A 22,063-nucleotide genomic window follows, 5' to 3' on the forward strand; every position below is an offset into this window, starting at 1 on the left:
ATTTATATTTTTAGATTACAATCACTAACTGTCAAATGGGCCATAAATTTGTAAGTGGAGTCTAACATAAACACATTTTCCTATAGAAATCCATAGCAGAGATATTATACTGAATATTTGCAATGAAAAATATTAGAGAACAATATTATAATATTTATAATAAAAAAAGAAATTATGTAAGTTTTAAAAGTAAAACTTGAATGCTAATTATTAGGAAGGGTGTAGCAATTCTGTTAAGTTGATGATAGCTTACTTTAGCTAAACTATGAAAAAATCAATCCATATGGAAGTGTTATGAGGGATTAAGGAATGGCTAAATTCAATATTAAGAACTGCAAAAGGTTGGGTCCCATAAAATATTTTGACCAACAAATGAGGTATGGTGATCTAATCATATGTGTAAGGAAGAGGCAAAGAGAACAATCTGTTATTTCCCCTACCAAAACCCCTTCACTGGCTAGTCCATAAACCTTTCTATCAGTATTCCAGGCTATTGACAAATTCCTAAATATCTAACACCCAACAAAGTGATTCAAAGTAGTTCCTGTTTTTAAAGTCATTGCTTTTTGCAAGGTAGTACATTAACTTTATAACTGCTCAAGGCTGCCAATCAACTGCAAATTTGAGTAATTCTTCCTTTAAAAAATTATCTAGGAGCCTCCTCATTTTAGAAAAAAGGAGTTAATTTACTAGTAGACTTTGAAAGGAACTTTTCAAATTAAAATTAGAAGCTTGTGTAAAATATTTTAACCTGAAGTAATTAATTGTAAAATCACTGTTACCTACCACTTGTAGTAAGGATTACAGGTCTTTTAGTTGTTGCCATGAATGTTTTGATTGCATTCAAAAACCCAGCATCTTCTTCAAAAATAACATCAACCTAAGAATCATTTGTTAATATTAATGTACTGAAAACAACATACTTACTAAACAGCCATTATGTATACATAGTAGATATACTATATGTCTGTTAGAGACAAAATTTATGAATTTATGAACAGTGTGCATTCAGCCCATGCTAAAATCTTACATTAAAAGAGTAAAAATATTATCAAACATTAAACCAAAGAAATGCAGTCACCTGTAACTGTGTAAGTATAACACAAAATAATTTCTAAATTCATTGAAAAAAATTAACAACCATGGATTGCATTAATTATCTTCATGAAAAATTCTTCTATGGTTGACAGTTCCACTAGCTTTAAGTTCAAATAGATTCAAATAAGTATTCCAGTCTTCCTTGGCTATTTTACAATAATTTACAGTAACACAGTAATCCTTAGAATAAATTTTTATCATGAAATATCACCAATGTTTATCTCTGCAACCTTACCTCCTCAAAAAGAATGAGAGATGTTGCACTTTTCCTGTTGGGTTCCTCAGCTCCATATTCTTTGACATTTGAATTAGTTGTATTTGTAGATTTAGTCTGAATAGTTTGTTTCTGTTCAAAAAAATTTTTTATTCCTGCATAAATAAAATATTAATATTTTACATAAAATCAACTTTTAAAGAACACTGGTTATTTCTATAGAATAAGCTCAAACTGAAATCACCTATTAAAACTGAAATAAAATATAAAAACTCCTATATGAAGGACCTTCAACATAGCTGAAGTTTAATAGATAGCGATAGGAACTCATGAAATATGATCATTATTTATTTATTTATTTAGTAGAGGCCCGATGCACGAAATTCGTGCAAGAGTAGGCCTTCCTTTCCCCGGCTGCCAGCACTGGCTTCCCTCTGGCACCTGGGACCAGGGCTTCCCTCACAGCCCTGGCTTCATCGGGAAAGTCGTCCAGAAGGACGTCCGGTCTAATTAGCATATTACGCTTTTATTGTTATAGATTTTGAGAGAGAGTAAGAGAGAGAGAGAGAGAAGAGCCATCGATTTGTTGTTCCACTTATGTATGTATTCATTGGATGATTCTTGTATGTGCCCTGACCAAGTATCAAACTCACAACCTTGGCTTATTGAGACAACAGTCTAACAAACTGAACTACCCAGCCAGGGCTGATCATTTTTTTATGTACCAGGGTCATTAGGATTAAAAAATGTCTATTTAATTACATACCTTTATTATTTTCTGGAAGTTCTCCCATTTCTTCATTATTTTTTGGCTTGGAAGACACTTTAAAATAATTTGCCAGTGTTTTAGGTGGAAGTGCTCGCTTTGGTCCACTACTTTGTGGTGATGATGGAGGAAGTCTCCTTGGTGATGTAACAACTTTCTTAGGAGAATTTAATTTTTCTGCCAAAACCAATTACACTTAAAGATAAGTATTCTAAAAATTAAACAGCAAAATTGAATTATCCACCGTCTATATTTCTACTCTTACCAGTCACAAATCAAAGATACAGAAATATTCTTTCATTCTTACATTCAAATACTCAATAGTCAAATATTACTATATTATTACTTATTCTGTCAGAAGAGAAGGTAAAACAGGTCATTTGGGAAAGACACTCTTTTCCTAAGAAATATGTATTCTTTTTTTTTTTTTTTTTTTTATTGATTTTTTACAGAGAGGAAGGGAGAAGGATAGAAAGTTAGAAACATCGATGGGAGAGAAACACCGATCGGCTGCCTCCTGCACACCTGCCACCAGGGATGTGCCTGCAACCAAGGCACATGCCCTTGACCGGAATCGAACCCGGGACCCTTCAGTCCACAGGCCGACGCTCTATCCACTGAGCCAAACCGGTTAGGGCGGAAATATGTATTCTTGAAGCAAATAATGTTCATAATCCCTCCATTCACTTTCTCTACACCTATGTGCGTTCAGAAAAGTAGTAACAGTACATGCAGAGCACATTACAGAACTTCATTGTCCAACTTCAGCTTAACCCAACAGTAAATTGATACTTTATAAACAGAATATGTTTTTTTAGAGATGCTATGGACAATGAATTCAAAGTTAAAAAAATAAATGGTTAATCCCTCCCTCCACTAGAAGCCGATGGCATGCGGCCTTTATTCTAGGACATGACCTTTTCTTCCCTCTAAATACCCTGATTCAGTCCCTACCTGTCCTAATTATTATCCTATGGCCTTGGCGCAGAATATTCTTCACGTACCATCATATGGGCACAATTCCATGACTATATCCTATTCTTTTTTTGAAACCCCTATCTCCACAGATCTTATCATCTATCTTGCATTTTATAGGTGTTCAAAAAACTTATTGAAAATTTTGAGTTTGAAAAATTATAGCCATCACTATCATTTAATAAAAGTAGGGCACTTGCCGAAACCAGTTTGGCTCAGTGGATAGAGCGTCGGCCTGCGGACTGAAAGGTCCCAGGTTTGATTCCGGTCAAGGGCACGTACCTTGGTTGCAGGCACATCCCCAGTAGGGGGTGTGCAGGAGGCAGCTGATCAATGTTTCTCTCTCATCGATGTTTCTAGCTCTCTATCCCTCTCCTCTCTCTTCCTCTCTGTAAAAAATTAATAAAATATATTTAAAAAAAAAAAAAAGTAGGGCACTTTAACACCATAAAAAGGAAATGCATAATCTTATAATAAAAAACATTTCTTTATATTGAATACATTTCTATTTCTTTAAAAAGACCTCATTAGTTTATCTTTATTTTTCTACCTTTATCATAGACCAAGGATTGCTTGATCATGGACTGGCATCGTTCCAGAGATTGGTTTTAGAAAATACATGCTGATTTTTACTTTATTTATTTATTTTTTTTAGTCCTTATCCAAGGATATCTCTCCCAACCCCCATTTGATTTTTAGAGAGAGTGGAAAGGAGGGGAAAAGACAGAGAGAAACATCGATGTGAGAGAGACACATCGATTGGCTGCCTCCCACATGTGCCCTGACCAGGGTTGGGGATCGACCCTGCAACCGAGGTATGAGGTAAGCGCTCTTGACTGGGAATTGAATATGTGACCCTTCAGTCTGCAGGCTGATGCTCCAACCACTGAGCCAAAACGGCTAGGGCCCAATTTTTATTTTAAGGTTCTCAAAAATACCTTAAATGTTACCAATATATTCTCTTCCTTTAGGTTTTTTTTTAAATAATTGGTTTTACTTTTTTATTAATCCTCACCCAAGGATATTTTTTCCTTTGATTTTTTTAAATATATTTTATTGATTTTTTTACAGAGAGGAAGGGAGAGGGAGAGAGAGTTAGAAACATCGATGAGAGCCGAAACCGGTTTGGCTCAGTGGATAGAGCATCAGCCTGCGGACTGAGAGGTCCCGGGTTCGATCCCGGTCAAGGGCACGTACCTTGGTTGCGGGCACATCCCCAGTGGGAGGTGTGCAGGAGGCAGCTGATCGATGTTTCTCTCTCATCGATGTTTCTAGCTCTCTATCCCTCTCCCTTCCTCTCTGTGAAATATCAATAAAATATATTAAAAAAAAAAAAAGAAACATCGATGAGAGAGAAACATCAATCAGCTGCCTCCTGCACACCCCCCACTGGCGATGTGCCCAAAACCAAGGTACATGCCCTTGATAGGAATCGAACCTGGGACCCTTGAGTTCTATCCACTGAGCCAAACCGGTTAGGGCTTTCCTTTGATTTTTAAGAGAGAATGGAAGAAAGGGAGAGAGAAGGGGAGAGAAAGAGAAAACAGAGAAACATTGATGTGAGAGAGACAAATCGATTGGTTGCCCCCGACACGTGCCCCAACTGGGACCAAAGATCAAACCTGCAACCCAGATACATGCCCTTGACTGGGAATTGAACCTAAAACCCTTTGGTACACAAGTGGATGCTCCAACCACTGAACACACCAGCCAGGGCTTTTTATAATTGATTTTAGAAAGAGGGGAAGGGAGAGAAGAGAGAAAGAAACATCAATGTGACACACCCCGACCTGGGACAGAACCCTCAACCTGGGTATGTGCCTAGACCAGGAATCAAACCCACGACCTTTCAGTGTACGGGACAATGCTCCAACTAACTGAGCCACACCAGCCAGGACTATCAATATATTCTTTTTTTTTTTTTTTAATATATTTTTATTGATTTCAGAGAGGAAGGGAAAGGGAGAGATAGAAACATCAATGATGAGAGAGAATCATTGATTGGCTGCCTCCTCCTGTACGCTCTACCCTGGTGATCAAGCCTGCAACCGGGGCATGTGCCCTTGACCAGAATTGAACCTTCAGTCTGCAGGCCAATGCTCTATCCACTGAGCCAAACCAGCTAGGGCTCAATATATTCTTTATAAAGGATTTTTCCACAAAAAGAATCAGTTCTTTGGAGAAATAGCTCATTTTAGGTCTGGGACATCATAACAAGCTACAGAGCAAAGAAAATATCTAACATTACTGGGGCTATGTCAAAAGGACACAAGCTAATTAAAAATATTTCCTCTCAGTCAAAGATGAGACAATATGAGCACAAAAAGAAAAATTGATAGGGTTCTGTTTCTAGCCAAGACACAGACTTGACTTACCCACACATCTGAAATAAGAACAAAAACTGAACATAATATATGATACACTTTTCAAGACTTTGGATTAAATGTAAATGGCTTAAATGCTCCAATCAAAAGACACAGGGTAGCTGAATGGATGAGAAAACAAGACCCATATATATGCTGTCTACAAGAGACCCATCTCAGAAGATACACAGAGACTAAAAGACCTGGAAAAAGATATTTCATGAAAATTAAAATGAAAAAAAAAGCTAGGGTAGCAATACTTATATTTGACAAAATAGACTTTAAAGCAAAGGCTATATTAAGAGTAAAAGGACTATATATAATGATAAAGGGAGCAATCCAAAAAGAGGATATAAACCTTGTAAACATTTATGCACCCAGAATAAAAGCACTTAAATATATAAAGCAACTCTTGATGGACAAAAAGGGAGAAATTGACAGTAATACAGTAACACTAGGGTATTTTAACACCCCACTGACATCAATGGATAGATCTTCCAGATAGCAAATCAACAAGGAAATAGTGGCTTTACATGACACATCAGATGAGATGGATTTAATGATATATTCAGAGCACTTTGCCCCAAAGCAGCAGAAAATAGATTGTTTCAAGTGTACATGGAATGTTTTCTAGGATGGACCACATGTTAGGACACAAAACAAGTCTCAACAAATTGAATAAGCATCTTCTCTTACCATAATGGTATGAAACTAGAAACAATCACAGAAAAAACTGAAAAACACACAAAGACATGCAGTCTAAATAACATGCTACTAAACAATGAATGGGTTAACAATGAGATCAAGGAAGAAATAAAAGGATACCTTAAAATAAATGAAAATGAGAACACAACCTAAAATCTATGCAACACAGCAAAAGCAGTCCTAAGAGGTAAATTCATAGCACTACAGGCCTATCTTGAGAAACAAGAAAAATCTCAAATTAACAATCTAACTTTACACTTAAAAGAACTTGAAAAAAATAACTAACAAAGCCCAATTAGAAGAAAGGAAATAATAAAGATGAGAGCAGAAATAAATAAAATAGAGTCTAAAAAACAATACAAAAGATCAATGAAACCAAGAGCTGGTTCTTTGAAAAGATAAACAAGATTAACAAATCTTTAACCAGACTCATAGGAAAAAGAGGACCCAAATAAATAAAATCTGAAATGAAATAAGAGAAGTAACAACCAGCCAGGGCAGAACGAAGCATTTCTCATACCTTTCCTGTACAAACTGTATCTCAAAGTATCCAAATAGCCCTGGTCAGTTTGACTCAGTGAATAGAATGTCGGCCCCTGGACTGAAGGGTCTCAGGTTTGATTCCAGTCGAGGGCACGTACCTCCGTTGAAGGCTCAATCCCCGGTCCTCGTTGTGTTGCTTGCAGGGAGGTAACCAATCTATGTTTCTCTCCGTCTCTCCCCCTCCCTTCCACTCTCTCTAAAAATCAATGGAAAAATATCCTTGGGTGAGGATTACCAAAAAAAAAAAAAAGGTTATGACAAAGAAAATAATTTACTTACTTGGTGACTTGCCTATGTTGTAGCTATTGAAAAAACAAGGTTTTTGTGAGTTCACACCTTGCTTGTCTACTTGATGGGACTGAGTAGCTTCCTTCAGTTGAGACAGAATTTGTCTACCACTGCGCTGAGATGAGGCATTCACTTCAAATATCTAAAGGAAGAATACATGAAAAAAGGCAGAATGGTTTATATTTTCTTTTAATTCATTGACATTGTTCCACTGCAGCTGTGACTGACCTTAAATCCAAGCTCCTGAGCACAAGCATATACTGCAGCAGTTTTCCCCACTCCTGTTGGCCCTGTTATGAGAACAGTATTGCAAAGACGATTCTCTTCTTCATCCGAACTGCCTTGAAAGTCAATTCTATCCGACAGATCTGAAAAATGATTCAAATGCATATAAAATGATAACTGCTTAGGCAGCAATTATACCTCACCAAACTCAATGATCAAATCCCACAAACTTCTTGACAGTAAATGCTGGAAATTTAATGTGCAAAAACTAGAACACCAAATATAGAATATGAGTAAGAAATTTTATAAAACATTTTTAGATATTCTAATTCTAAAAATTTTCAGTGAAATGGGAAAAAAATGACTCAAAATACCTTCTTGTTTCTCATCTCTTTTACTTTTCAAATTCTGTCTTTCTTCTAATTCAGCTCTTCTTTTCCAGTCTTTTAACCAACTGCCATAATAAAATGTGTGTTAATAAAAATAATTCACAGAATATAGATAGACTATATGTGAAAGGACATTCATTGCAACATTGTTTATATTAGCTTCCAAAAGGAAAAACCTGAAAGTATATCAGTAGAGGAAAAGATACATTATGGTTCACCCATACAAGAAACAATACACAGCAACTAAATAGAATTTAGGTAGATTGTGTGATAACAAGAAAAGATAAACAAGATTAACAAATCTTTAACCAGACTCATAGGAAAAAGAGGACCCAAATAAATAAAATCTGAAATGAAATAAGAGAAGTAACAACCAGTTGAGAATGCATTATATATTAGAGAATGTTGTTACCTCTCTAATATATAATGCTAAGTATAAAGATTAAGTTTTAGTCTAGAGCTAGACTACCTGAGCTTAAATTCTAGCTCCATTGCTTTCTAGTTGTGTGAAGTTAGGTAAATACCCAACCTCTCTAGGCCTCATTCCTCATCTATGACATAAGGACAACTATAATTTATACCCTCAGACTATTTTTCTAAGAATTAAATGAGCTAAGAACAATGCAAGTATTTAGAACACTGCCAAGTTCAAGGTGTTATCCCTTATTATGGGCTGCAATTCCTTATATGAAATCCTTTGGGCCAAGTGGGTTTTATAATTCAGATTTTTTCAGATATTAGAAAGGTAATTTGGTATATACACCACATCTATATATATAAAACCCTAATATGTAAATAGACCGAACGGGGGAACAACTGAGCAACCGAACAACCAGTCGCTATGACGTGCACTGACTACCAGGGGGCATGCGCAGAACATTGCAGGTGTCAGCAGCAGGCGGGAGAGCGGCGGGATGGTGGAGCAGGTGAACGGGGGCGCCAGACCAAGGTGGGGTGCCAGTCGCTGTCTTTGGGGCCAGCCTCTGGTGGTTAGTGGTACTGAAAACTCTTTGCTCCCCCGCACCACAGTCCCGCCCGGCGCTCACACCTGCTGCCAGCATCGGCCCCACTCACACCCGCTGCCAGCGCTCAGCGCCAGCCCTGATTGCTCGGCACCATCAGTGGGTGCGAGCAGCAGCTGCTAGCCCCGATCACCCCTCAGGGCTTCTCCACCTCCCCCTGCTCCTGAGGGGCGATCGGGGCAGGCAACTGCTTCTCGCACACACTGACAGCGCCAGCCCTGCTTGCACCCGCTGCTGGCGCTGGCCCCAATCGCTCTGCACCGTCAGCACATAGGAGCAGCAGGAGCAGGACTGCCAGCAGAGAGGAGACTGGGGGCTGCAGCAGGAGGGGCCAGCAGAGGTGCAGAGGATGGGCCAAGTCCTGCCCCTGTGCCCACTGCAGCCTCGCAGCCCACAGTTCCTTTTAAGGTGCATGAATTTGTGCACTGGGCCCCTAGTATTACATAATAACTCTAAAAAGGTATGTGACAGTACATCCATAATCACTTAATATTTCAATTTTTAAAAATGTATAAATTCCTACAAGTGAGATCAATAAAGACTACACTAACCTTTATGTAATAAAGTTCATATACTTTGTTTTCAGAACTTTTTGAATGTTAGAATTGTAGACTAAAGATAATGGACATGAATTAATAGTAATATGAAAGAAGGAACTAATATATGCATAAAATTTTTTCGGGAAGGTTTTACAAGAAACCTTTAATAGTGATTTACGGGACAATAGAGAGATATTTACTTAATATTCTTTTGTTTGTTCTTTACAATTGTAATTCTTTACAATTATAGATTTTAGAATAAATAAAATTTTAAAAACTATATTCATTAACTATGTCTCAATTTTACCAACCTATGTAACTTTTTTATAGCTAGTTCATTGCCTATGAGTTCACTGGAGTTCTGAGGTTGATACTTTTCTGTCCAAAGCATGTCTTCAGTTCCAGAATCTAAAGCAAAAGATATACATTGAAGTATTGTTCCTTAACATAAACATATATTCTTAGACATTTATATGAGTTTATGTAACAATAACTATTTGAATAAATATTTATATTTACAAAATGCCAACAAGGCAGTTTCAAAACTTAATATTACATTTAAAATTCTTCACATCAAATTCCCCCTTTAGAACCACCATAAAGTCTCATGACGTAAAGTTTAAAAGTATACATTTATATTTTTAATAATCCTGGAAGCATAAAAAATAATTTTTACCATAAAAAATATCTAAAGAACAAAAAGCATAATTTTAGTGGAGCTTTTTTGACCACTGAAAAGAAACATTAAAATGCCCAACTAAACCATCTGGTTTAAATGGAAAGATATGTTACACTCCCTATTGAGAAAACTGAATGTTGTAAAGATGCCAATTCACTCCAAACTAATCTATAAACTAATGCAAAATCAAATCTCAATGAAATTTATGAGTAAGGGAAACTATAGTTCATAGTAGAGTACATGTATAAAAATCGCTTTTAAAAATGATAGACTTGCTATACAAATATCAAAACATACTCTAGCCGAAACCGGTTTGGCTCAGTGGATAGAGCGTCGGCCTGCAGACTGAAGGGTCCCGGGTTTGATTCCGGTCAAGGGCATGTACATTGGTTGCGGGCACATCCCCAGCGGGAGGTGTGCAGGAGGCAGCTGATCGATGTTTCTCTCTCGTCGATGTTTCTGGCTCTCTATCCCTCTCCCTTCCTCTCTATAAAATATCAATAAAATATATTTAAAAAAAAAAAAAAAACATACTCTAAAGCAGTGGTCAGCAAACTTATTAGTCAACAGAGCGGCAAACTGCGGCTTGCAAGCCGCATGTGGCTTGCGAGCCGCGGTTTGCCGACCACTGCTCTAAAGCAAGGGTGGGGAACTTTTTTCTGCCATTTGGATATTTATAATATCATTTGCGGGCCATACAAAATTATCAACTTAAAAATTAGCCTGCTCTATTTGGTCAAACATTTCATTAACTCACCCCTAATGCCTTGGGCAGGGCCAGACCAAATGATTTCATGGGCTTTATACAGCCCACAGGCTGGACATTCCCCACCCCTGCTCTAAAGCAATATAAATAGATGAATTAATTAATTTAATAGGATACTTAGGAAAAGTTAGATACTCTGAATGGGAACATGTAAGAAATATGAGAAATACATGTAAAATAGTATATATATGATCCCTATTTTTTTAAAAAATATTTTCATTGATTTCAGAGAGAAAGGGAGAGGGAGAGGAAGAGAGAGATACAAACATCAATGACAATGCCCTGGCTGGTTTGGCTCAGTGGATAGAGCGTCGGCCTGCGGACTGAAGGGTCCCAGGTTCGATTCCAGTCAAGGGCATGTACCTTGGTTGCGGGCACATCCCCAGTAGGGGCTGTGCAGGAAGCAGCTGATCGATGTTCCTAACTGTCTACCCTTCTTCCTTCCTCTCTGTAAAAAATTAATAAAATATATTTTTTTAAAAAAGAAAAGAAACATTAATGATGAGAGAGAATCATTGATCAGCTGCCTCCTGCATACCCCCACTGGGGATCGAACCCACAACCCAGGCATGTACTCCTGACAGGGAATCAAAACTGGAGACCCTTCAGTGTGCAGGCTGACACTCTATCCACTGAGCCAAACTGGCTAGGGCTGATCCCTATATTTTATAAAAGTACATGTATTTACAGAAGCACAGAAAAATCAAAGATCAAAAAGCAATGTTAATAAGATTATCTGTAAGACTCTCATCAGTGAGGCTTCCACTTCTTATTTATACATAAATACTGTTTGAATTTGCAATGAGCACATTGAAAGAGGGGAAGTGACAGGTTAAAAAAAAAAGATAAAAACTAATTTACCAGGAACAGAAGATATTTCTGATGTAGATGTTTTGTCATCATCTATTATCTGAACATCAGATTCTTCTACTGCTTCAGTTTCCACTTCACATGTTGTACTCACAGCAGTTTGTTTCTTACTGCGTGTTTTAGAATACAGACTTTTGGAAGAATCAAGCTTTATCCCAGTGCAGTTGTGTGTTTTTTCCAGTTCTTTTGGTTTTCCATTTATATTTTCTGGATTTTCTGAATACTCATTTGGTTTCCTTCTTTTTGACTTATGATTTTTGGTTTCCACTCGTTTCCTTTTGGTTTCCTTTAGATTGACATCAGGCTCTAGTTGTGGATTTTCTATTTGGGGAATAATAGAAATGCATATGCTTACTAATAAAAAAAATTTTAATACCCAATAATCTTAGTATTGCTTCAAAATATCCAATTGTCTTACTATAAAACGAAAGGTAAGAATCAAATATGTCATGCTGAAAGCAAGCTGAATATCTTATTTAGACTGCCTTTGTACAAGCTATAGTTCAAATTATCTCATTTAAGGCTTTCCTTAAGTGAATTATTAATAGCTGTCTTAGGCTGGCATCTCTGGAAGCTGGCAGGAGCTAACACTGCATTGCACAAGATGCTTTACTTCAGTTGAATAAATTCTCCCTGCCAACCATAAGCAATGTTCTCTTCATGATGACCACTTCCAAGGGTCCGTGGCTAACTCTTAGTGCTTTTTTTCTTTTTCTTAAAAAATGTTTTCATTATTCTAGAGAGAGGGAGAGACAGACAGAAACATCGATGATGAGAGAGGAACATCTATGAGCTATATCTCCTGCATGCCCCCCCTCGAACCTGCTACATGGGCATGTGCCCCTGACTGGGAATTGAACCTATGACCTCTAGGTGCATGGGACAATGCTCAACCAACTAAGCCACACCAGGCATAACCTCTTAGTGCTTTCACAAGTGAAATATTAGCATAAATGATAACAATTATCACTAACCTTGTTTATAATGACATTCAGAGAGTACTTGGTGCTCAGTGTTTTTTTTTAGAAGCAATGGAAAATATTTCCTCAAAGAAAACTCAGGATTTGAACATGTAATTTCCTCCAGCAAAAGATTTCTTACTTCTTCAGTAAAATCTTTCCTCCTTCCCATATACTAAAATAAAGAATAAAATACTCAATAACTGACCCACATTGTCAATTAACATCAGGCACAATACTACCAATTACTTTGTCAATATTAGCTTTCATCACTAAATGTAGCCTTGATGGAAATGTTATTAAAAACAATCTTGATGGCAAAAAAGCTGCATTTGCTTAGTTTTTTAAGGACTTAAAACGATTGTTCTGTTTCAATTAATTGTACTTCACATATTTACTAGATTAAAATGCTGACTTATAAAGTATCTAAATGTTCTATATAATGTAATCTTTTGAAACTGGCTAGGATTAATTCTTAAAATGTTTTTATAGCCTAGTATTTAAAAGAGGTATTACTTTGGCTGGGATTTATTTTTTAGGCTACATAGTATAGATCCAAAATTTTTTTTTCCTCTAAAAGATGCAAAGGAAACACTCTACAATGGATGAGCTTTCTAATACTTACCACAACAGCAGAATTATTACTTTTCAAATTTGAATTCAATGTTGAAAATTCACCAAGAGTAATAACACACTTAGAAAGATTTACTTTAGTATTCCATTGTTTAAGTTTAATTAAGCGAGAACAAGTGGGTGGTTTCAAATGCCACAAATAGCACCCTAAAGAAAAACAGAAAAATTGTTTTAATTACCTTCATTCACATATTATCCATTTATCAAGTACCAAGTATATAACATGAAAAGTCTTAACTACATAGTTAACACAAAAGTATCAAAACTCAGATGAGTACAATAGGGAACAAAATCTTCACCTCCAACAAATACAATTAATAAAAATTACCTAGTCTTCCATTCCAATTGTTATAAATAAGCAAATATCTGCAAATTTTCTTCTCTTTTTATTTTATTTTTTTTTTTAAATATATTTTATTGATATTTTACAGAGAGGAAGGGAGAGGGATAGAGAGTTAGAAACATCGATGAGAGAGAAACATCGATCAGCTGCCTCCTGCACACCTCCCACTGGGGATGTGCCCGCAACCAAGGTACATGCCCTTGACCGGAATCGAACCCGGGACCCTTCAGTCCGCAGGCCGACGCTCTATCCACTGAGCCAAACCGGTTTCGGCTTCTTCTCTTTTTAAATCAACCTTGCTACTCACAGTAAAAATTTCAGTGTCAGTTAACATCCTAGTTTAAAGTTTAAACTCTAAAGTCAGACCTAGATTCAAATCCAGACTCTGCCATTTACTAGCTAGGTGACTGTGGGCAAGATCCTAAACCTTAGTTTCTTCATGTGTAAAGTGGAGGCAACAATTATAATACTTAACCTTCTCAAGTTGTTATGGGGATTAAACTAGATATGCATATGAAGTGTTTGGCAAAAATGCCGAGCAACAGTTAAGTGTTCACTAACTCTTATGGTTCTAGGAGAGAGAGGTGCTTTCTGTGTTTGCCTTATCTGCTCATCTCCAATAGATAGGCTATTTTATAGTAGCATGCTTCTAGGAGAATGGTTTTGTCAAAATCAGGTGTGGGTTGATGAACAAGAATAGATCCATCTAGAGACAAATGGTAGGAGAGGAGGGTTAGAGAGCAACCAAAGGACTTGTATGCATGCATATTAGCATAACCAATGGGCAGAGACAGTGGGGTGGTGGGGGCTTGCCCAGGGTGGGAATGGCTGGGGGGGGGGGGAAGGGGGGGTCTATTGGGGAGAAAGAAGATATATGTAAAACTTTAGACAATAAAAAAAAAGTGGAAGAAAAACCAAACCAAAAACAAAAAATCAGGTGGGGGAAGCATAACGAATTTCTATAGTTGAATATACTATCAGAAAATACTATGTAAGCCCTGGCCAGGTAGTTCATTAGGTTAGAGCGTCATCCCAATATGCCAAGGTTGCAGGTTAAATCCCTGGTCAGGACACATACAAGAATTAACTAAGGAATACATAAATAAACAACAAATCAATGTTTCTCCCTTCCTCTCCTCTCTCTAAATATCAATAAATAAAAATTTAAATTAAAAAATACTATATAAAATTAAACTAGTAAAAAATAACAGGAAAGTCTTCATCAACTGAATGACCAGTGGCAGTTGGGAAAAAAGGAAAAAGTAGAATATTATTACAAAGACAGGCTGGGAAGTTCTCCACACAAATGAGAAGCTGAATGAAACTCAAAAAGTATCAAGGTCAGGCAGGTCCCGACTGGTGTTGCCCAGTGATTAGAGCATTGGCCCTCAGGCCGAAGGGTCACAGGTTCGATTCCAGTCAAGGGCCCATATGTGGGTTCGATCACCAGCCCCAGTCAGCCAATTGATGTATCACTCTCATTGATGTTTCCTCTCTCTCTCTCTCTTTTTCTCCCTCCCTCCCTCCATTCTATTTTCTCTAGAAATCAATGGAAAGAAAGTGTCCTTGGATGAGGATTAACAAAAACAACAACAACAAAATACCAAGGTCAAAAGCATAAAAGGAAAAGAAAGAAAACAGTGTACACTTCATGATAGGAGTGCACTAAACCAAACCACATAGCCAGCTGAGGAGAATATAACTGGTTTCGTGCTGACAAAAATAATTCTAGGTAGAAACAATGACAACATAAAGATATAAGGCTTTGTATACTACCAGCAATTAAAAAACATATAAGTGAAGTAAGACTGTAATTGTTACAGCATTAGAATCCAAATAGAATTAGGTTATGATCATACTAAAATCACCCTATAAGAGGCTTGTGCAAACAGTTCATTCTTGTGCACAGTGCATGTGAGAATAGGGTGAACTAGGGCAATGAAGCACTGCTACTTGCTTGTTACCCAATCCAGAAAATATTCCCCAAAATAATAGGTACTAGACAGCAAAAGCTGTTCTGGAAAGGAGGCAAACCAATTTCCCTGAACATTAGCTTGAACTCCTGTGAGAAATGCTTAGATGACCTGTTCACACACAGGCTATAATTTCAGAAGGGAATGACCTTCCTTTTAGAACACAGTACCTCTCTGGAGAACAATATACACTTAAGGTCCCACATACATGTGCCTGCTGTCCCCCGGCATAAGGGGTAAAGGCTGAGGATGCCTTTGGCTTTCTTGCCTCTAGTCATCCTTGGTAAAGCGAGTCTAAGGCTCAGGAAGAGATTTTAAATTCCCACTAAAATCACTCTAAGAATTACACTTGAACCTTAGCCTCATCTTAAACCACCTTACATAATTTCACATTACTTCTAACAGTTTCAAAGTAAATATTCCATAATAATCAACAAGCTTACCATCATCTTTTTGTTGTACATGAACTATTCTCTGGAAACTGGTACTCACTGCATTGTACACATCTAATGCAGCAGATTTCTTTGCAATTTGTCGTTTCAACAAATCTGGCAGACCACTCATTAGAAAGTCACGCTTTGCTTTAAGTCGCACATCACAATCCTGAGATCTTTCGGAGGTATCTTGACTTTTAAGAAAATGATGTGAAAAGGAAAGCTAAGGTTATAAAAAACTTTAAACAAATAAACTATCCTATATAATAAAGAGCTAATATGCTAATTAGACCAAACGGTGTAACAACCTTCCGGAATGACCTTCTGGAACGACCAGTGGGCGGGGGGACAGGGCAGCAAGGGCAGAGGCAGCCAGGGCTGCCAAGGCCTACTCTTGCACAAATTTCATGCATTGGTCCCCTAGTCTATAAAATAAATACCTTTAATTTAATTTGAAAAGATTTAGTCAGCTAAGATGTTAGTGGTCAAATGTTTTTGCTTATCATAAAAACAAAAGTCTATCAATGTTAAGAAGTTAAATAAGTATATACAGAAAAAATATGAAGGACATCCACTAAAATGTTAACAGGAGCTATTTAGGGGTGGTAAGTTTTCCCCCCCTTGTTTTCTGTTTTCCTTTTTAAAAAATGCATTTATACATTAATAATCAGAAAATAGCAAGTCTCTAGCATAATCAGTTAGTGTGTTCAGCTGTTAACCAAAAAGCTGGTTGGAGTCCATCCAGGGCTGCCTCTCGCATTCTTAGAAGGAAAATTTCTTTATATCTTTGTCCTCCCACATTCTCTCTCAGCCGTTACTGGAGAGGGGCCTTCGACTACTACACTCTTGGCCCTAGCTGAGGGCTCAATTGGAGCATCATCCTGTACACCAAAAGGTTACAGGTTCAATGCCCGGTTAGGGGGGCACTTATCTATATTGCAGGTTTGATCCCCAGTTAGGGGGTGTATGGGAGGCAACCAATCAATGTGCTTCTCTCTCTTTCTCTATCCTCTCTCTTCCCCTCCCCCCGTCCCTTCCACTCTCTGTGAAAAACAATGGAAAAAATATTCTCACTCCTTGGTTGAGGATTAAAAAAAAAGTAAGCCCGGCTGATGTGGCTCAGCATCAACCCAAGAACTAAGAGGTCACCGGTTCGATTCCCAGTCAGGGCACATTTCAGGCTCAATCCCCAGTTTAAGGGGCATGGCAGGAGACAGCCAATCGATGATGTTTTTCATTGATGTTTCTATCTCTCTATCCTTCTCCCTTCTCTCTCTAAAAATCAATAAAAACATTATTTTAAAATTTTTAAAATAATGTGTGTGTGTATACTGAGCAAAAGTAACTTCACACAAAAGTTATATATAATTGAATATATATATTTAAAGTTTATGTAAAGTTTTAAAACACAAAACTAATCTATGGTAATAGAAATCATAATAGTGGTAACCTTTTTGTTGTGGCAGTGGTAGGGATAACAGGAAGAGTAAGTAACTTTTCTGGAGTAAAATAAAGATGTTATATCCCAATATAATGTACTTATCAAAGCTGTATACTTATTTGTACATTTAACAATATGTAATTGTACATCAATGAAATTGAAATAGGAAAAACAAATAACCTGAATACATGATGTCCCTAAATTTGGTCTTCTTCCATTGTGCTATCCACTTACATAGACCAGAACTTAAGTGTTATCCTTATACCTTCTTCTCCCCACCCCAACTCTCATTAATCATTAAGGGTTTTTAAATTTATCTCCTAAATCTCTTCCAACACCTGAGTCCACACTTCCATCATCTCACACCTGGACTCCTACATCCACTATAAGCTCTCCTGTATTCCACTCTTTATACAACAGCAGAATTAATCCAGCAGTCAAATAAAACTTTCAAAATCCAAATGTCCATACTCATGTTTAAAATCCTTTGGTTGGGATGGCACCCACTTCTCCAGCTTAATCTCACATTCCTCTCTCCTCTGCTCTCTATGCTCGTCGCACTGGCATTCTTTCAATCTCCTGTATTTACCACACTCCATCTAGGTATAGGGACTATGCACAGACTGTTCCCTCTGCCTGGAACGCTGTTCCTTCCCCTGATGAACTCCTGCTTATCCTCCCTCAGGTGTCATTCAGTAAAGCCTTCCTTAACAAGACCAAATTTACTTAATACAAACTTAATAGAACTTTATATCTCTCCTTCTTAGTACAAATGCAATATTTCATTTGCTGGCCCAATTAATGTTTAATTATAGCTTCTCTTTCTTCTAAAGTATAAGCCTCATTAAGGACAGGGAATGTGTCTTGTTTTGTTCCCATAATATTCCTAGTCCCAAAAAACAGTGCCTGGTTTACTGAATAAGTTCATAATCAGCTTTTTGGTTTTTTGGTTTGCCTATTTATTTTTCACTATTTTGTCTGGAGATGGCTCCAAAATGTTTGCAAAAAACCAAGATCTTCGTGTAGCACTGTCATATTTTAAGTTCATCTTTTTTTTTTTAATATATTCTTATTGGCTTTTTACAGAGAGGAAGGGAGAGGGATAGAGAGTCAGAAACATCGATGAGAGAGAAACATTGATCAGCTGCCTCCTGCGAGCCCTACTAGGGAAACCAAGGTACATGCCCTCGACCGGAATTGAACCCAGGATCTTTCAGTCCACGGCCCGACGCTCTATCCACTGAGCCAAACCGGTCAGGGCTTAAGTTCATCTTTTAAAATGTATTTATTAAAACTTCAAATGATAATTTACATGCTTTCTCATCAAAATAAATGAAAAAAAAACACACATTCCATAAAACATTTTGGCATTTAAAAATTTGTCCTGGACTGACCTGCTTTCATCAAAACCAAGGATAGGATCAGCTGTTTTATGAACCTTTCTGGTAAGAAATAAAGGAGCGATTTTCATTTTTCCTGAGAAAAATAAATACTTAGGTTAGTATTAATGTTCATCATCTCTACTTCCTTCCAACAACTTTAAAATTATATCTCTATCTTCTTAAACTTTTAAAAAACGAATTCCTTAAAAATTTCTTTCAATTAAGAAAAATTCTATATAATGATCTAGTTCCTCAACTGGGTAATATCATTATCAGAATCTCCTGGAGAACAAAATTTTTTTAAACTACAGATTCCTACAACCCAGTTCTGGAAATTCTTAGTTAATATGTCTAGAAAAGGAAATGAAGATTTAAAAAATTTTTTAATTTACCCAGATGATTTTGATGATTAGTCAGGTTTGGGAACCACTAACTTAACTAAGGATAAATACACAGAAATGTGATAACTTAAGATATGGTTACCCTTTGCAAAACTCCTCACTACATTATAACTTTACTCATAAAAATAGAAATAATATTTAATACAATTAAAGTTTACCATTTATAGAGCAAGATATTAAATTAAAATGAGATCATGCAGAATATAATCCCCCCAAATATTCTAATGTTCATCATAAATGTTATCAAATCTGATTACCAGGTTCATTTTTAGAAGTCTTGTTAGGTTTTTTTCCTAGCACATCATTTAGACACTGAAGTTTCTTCTGATTTGTCTCAGGATGCTTTAAAGAAGTAGGACTTGAATTTATTATTATTACAGAGTCCTAAGACAAAATAAGAAAAAACTTTCTTTAAAATATATCAGACAAGAAAAAGCTAGAGTTCATCACCACCAAACCACCAGTATTACATGAAATGTTGAAGGGTATTCTTTAAAAGGAGGAAGAGAAGGAAAAGAAGGAGAAAAAGGAGGAAGGGGAAGAGGGGGAGGAAGGGGAGGGGGAGGGGAAGGTGAGGAAGGAAGGGGAGGAAGGAGGGGAGGAAGGAGAGGAAGGAGGAGGGGAAGGAGGAGAAGGTGGAGAAAAGATAAAAAATATGAACAATAAAAACAGAATCAGAGGCATAGAAAAGAAACATGGAACAGACTGGTGAATCTCAGAGGGAAAGGGGGGCAGGCGGGAAGAAATTAATTAAAGAACTTATATGCCTAAATATATTACCTATGGACATAGTCAATAGGGTGGTGAAGGCTTGGGGTGGGGTGAGAAGCGAGTGGAGGGGAGCAATGGGGTAAAAAAACAGGGACATCTGTAATACTCTAAACAATAAAGATTTTTAAAGTAAAATGCCATTAAAATTTCAAAAGGATTACAGTGCTAGAAGCCATATACAAGATAATTACATTAAGAACTCCATATATTTCCCCATCATGAGACTACAAACTGAAAAAAATTTAAAAACTGCACCATTTGGGGAGAAATTAATAATTTTTTGTATATGAGGAAGGGTGGTGTTTTGAAGAAAGGGAAGCTCTAGTGCAATCTACGAAGAATCCTGAATGACTTGATAAGGATTCAAACATTCTGTAGGCAAAAGAGAGCCAAAGACTTTTAAAGCAAAAATAAAAATTACATTCTTCCTACCACCTCAAGACTACCTTACAATTTTACCTTTTAACTTCATAATGATTTCCTTCTCCCACTCCAAACAACAAAATAGGACAGAATTTTTTTAGAGAGAGAGAGAAGAGGAGGGGAGAGAAACATCAATAAGAGAGAAACATGGATAGGTTGCCTCCCGTATGCACCCCAACAGGGAATTGAACCCGTAAACTTTCAGTATCTGGGATAACATTCCAACCAACTGAGCCACTCTGGTCAGGGTTAGGACATAATTTATACCAATAAATATTTGTAATACTTACTTCTGTGTCTGACATTTTCTTCCCTTCAGGAAGAATCTGACGTCTAGATGAACGCCTTAAGGGTGTCACTATTTCTTCAGCAGCTTTTGACCTACTAATGTGTAAAGCTTTTGCTTTTTCAATCAATTGTTTTGCTTTTGATACATTTTTTGAAGTATTGCTTGCCTAAACAAAAATTTGAAACATTCGTTTAGATCTCTGGCAAACATATTTTATTTAAAAAAAGAAAAAATAGAAAAGGCAAAACCATGGAGACAGTAAAAGATCAGTGGTTGCCAGGGGTTGGGGGCGGCAGCAGGAAGGGATGAATAGGCCAGGCATAGAAGAGTTTTAAGGCAGTGGAACTATTCTGTATAATACTATAATGGTGGATACATGTCGTTATATATTTGTCCAAGCCCACAGAATATACCAGAACACACCAAGGGCTATGAATCCTAATGCAAACTATGGACTCTAGGTAATAATATGCCAACATAGTCTTCAATCTGAACAAATGTACTACTCGGCCCTTTCACCCTCTTCTTTCCCCACACGAGTGCATCTCCTAAACTGTAAGGGTTCCCAAGAGACTTGCAACCAGGGAACCAGGGGCAGTGGCAGCTCATCCCAGACCAACACTCACTGCCCCAAGGTCCTCTTTTCTCTGACTTTCTAGAGAGCCAAAGCAGCCCCGCCTAGGCTCTCTCCTGTTGCTTCTGGTATCCTAAGCCCTTTCTCATTTCATTGTCCCCTGCCTTAATACTGAAAATAAAAATAAAACAACAAAAAAACACAAATGTACTACTCTGGCATTGATAATGGGGGAGGTTGTGCATGTGTGGGTACGGGAGATATATGAGAAATCTCTGTACCTTTAGCTCAATTTTGCTGTAAAACTAAAACTGCTCTTAAGAGAAAAATGTCTATTTAAAAATATATATAATAGGAGAAACCAAGAAGGCGGCATAGGTAAACACCTAAACTGCTGCCTCGCACAACAATTTCAAAACTACAACTAAAAGACAGAACGGACACCATCCAGAACCGCAGGAAAGCTGACTGAGTGAAAATTCTACAACTAGAAGGAAGGAGAAAAGCTCACAGAGAATTGGAGGTACGGCAAAGGGTCTTTGTGCGCGCAGAGAGGAAGGGCGGCGGAGTGCCTGGCTGGCTTTCTCTGGCGGAAGGGGGAAGGGAGCCCCCGACCGCATTGAACCCCAGTTCTGACTGCACTGAACACCTATTCCGGGCGAGCCCCTGGGGACCCACGCTCTTGTGGGGGGAGTCTGGACTCTCGGGCGGAGACTCGGGAGCCGGGGAAGGCGGAAGACTGAAAGTCCGCTCGCGCCAGTGCGCACAAAGGCTGCGGGAGGTTGCCACAGGCTTTCCCTAGCGGAAGGGAGTGAGAGGCTCCTGATGGCACAAAACCCCAGTTCTGACTGAAGTGAGCCCCAGTTCTGACTGCAGTGAACCCCAGTTCCAGGCGAGCCCCCGGGGACCCACGCTCTTGTGGGGGGAGTCTGGACTCTCGGGCGGAGAATCGGGAGCCGGGAAGGCAGAGGACTGAAGGCACACACGTGCTAGCAAGG

The 22,063-nt window shown here is 37.7% G+C and overlaps 1 protein-coding gene across 1 annotated transcript in view; it reads right to left on the reverse strand.

Moving 5' to 3' along the window:
- The window catches only part of ATAD5 (ATPase family AAA domain containing 5), a 41,936-nt gene that overhangs the window by 8,780 nt on the left and 11,093 nt on the right, over positions 1-22,063 (reverse strand). Inside the window, exons 4-17 of the mRNA XM_080682440.1 lie at positions 20,493-20,657; positions 19,266-19,392; positions 18,620-18,701; positions 15,794-15,978; positions 13,027-13,181; positions 12,417-12,576; positions 11,434-11,763; positions 9,439-9,535; positions 7,552-7,631; positions 7,181-7,320; positions 6,944-7,094; positions 2,079-2,255; positions 1,334-1,467; positions 787-880 (exon numbers count right to left, since the gene is read on the reverse strand). Of these exons, the coding sequence (XP_080538566.1) occupies positions 787-880; positions 1,334-1,467; positions 2,079-2,255; positions 6,944-7,094; positions 7,181-7,320; positions 7,552-7,631; positions 9,439-9,535; positions 11,434-11,763; positions 12,417-12,576; positions 13,027-13,181; positions 15,794-15,978; positions 18,620-18,701; positions 19,266-19,392; positions 20,493-20,657 (2,077 nt within the window). The remainder of the gene's footprint in view (positions 1-786; positions 881-1,333; positions 1,468-2,078; positions 2,256-6,943; positions 7,095-7,180; positions 7,321-7,551; positions 7,632-9,438; positions 9,536-11,433; positions 11,764-12,416; positions 12,577-13,026; positions 13,182-15,793; positions 15,979-18,619; positions 18,702-19,265; positions 19,393-20,492; positions 20,658-22,063) is intronic.

This window comes from Plecotus auritus (genome assembly GCF_963455305.1).
Source record: "Plecotus auritus genome assembly, chromosome: 7".
In the NCBI taxonomy this organism is placed as follows: Eukaryota; Metazoa; Chordata; class Mammalia; order Chiroptera; family Vespertilionidae; genus Plecotus; species Plecotus auritus.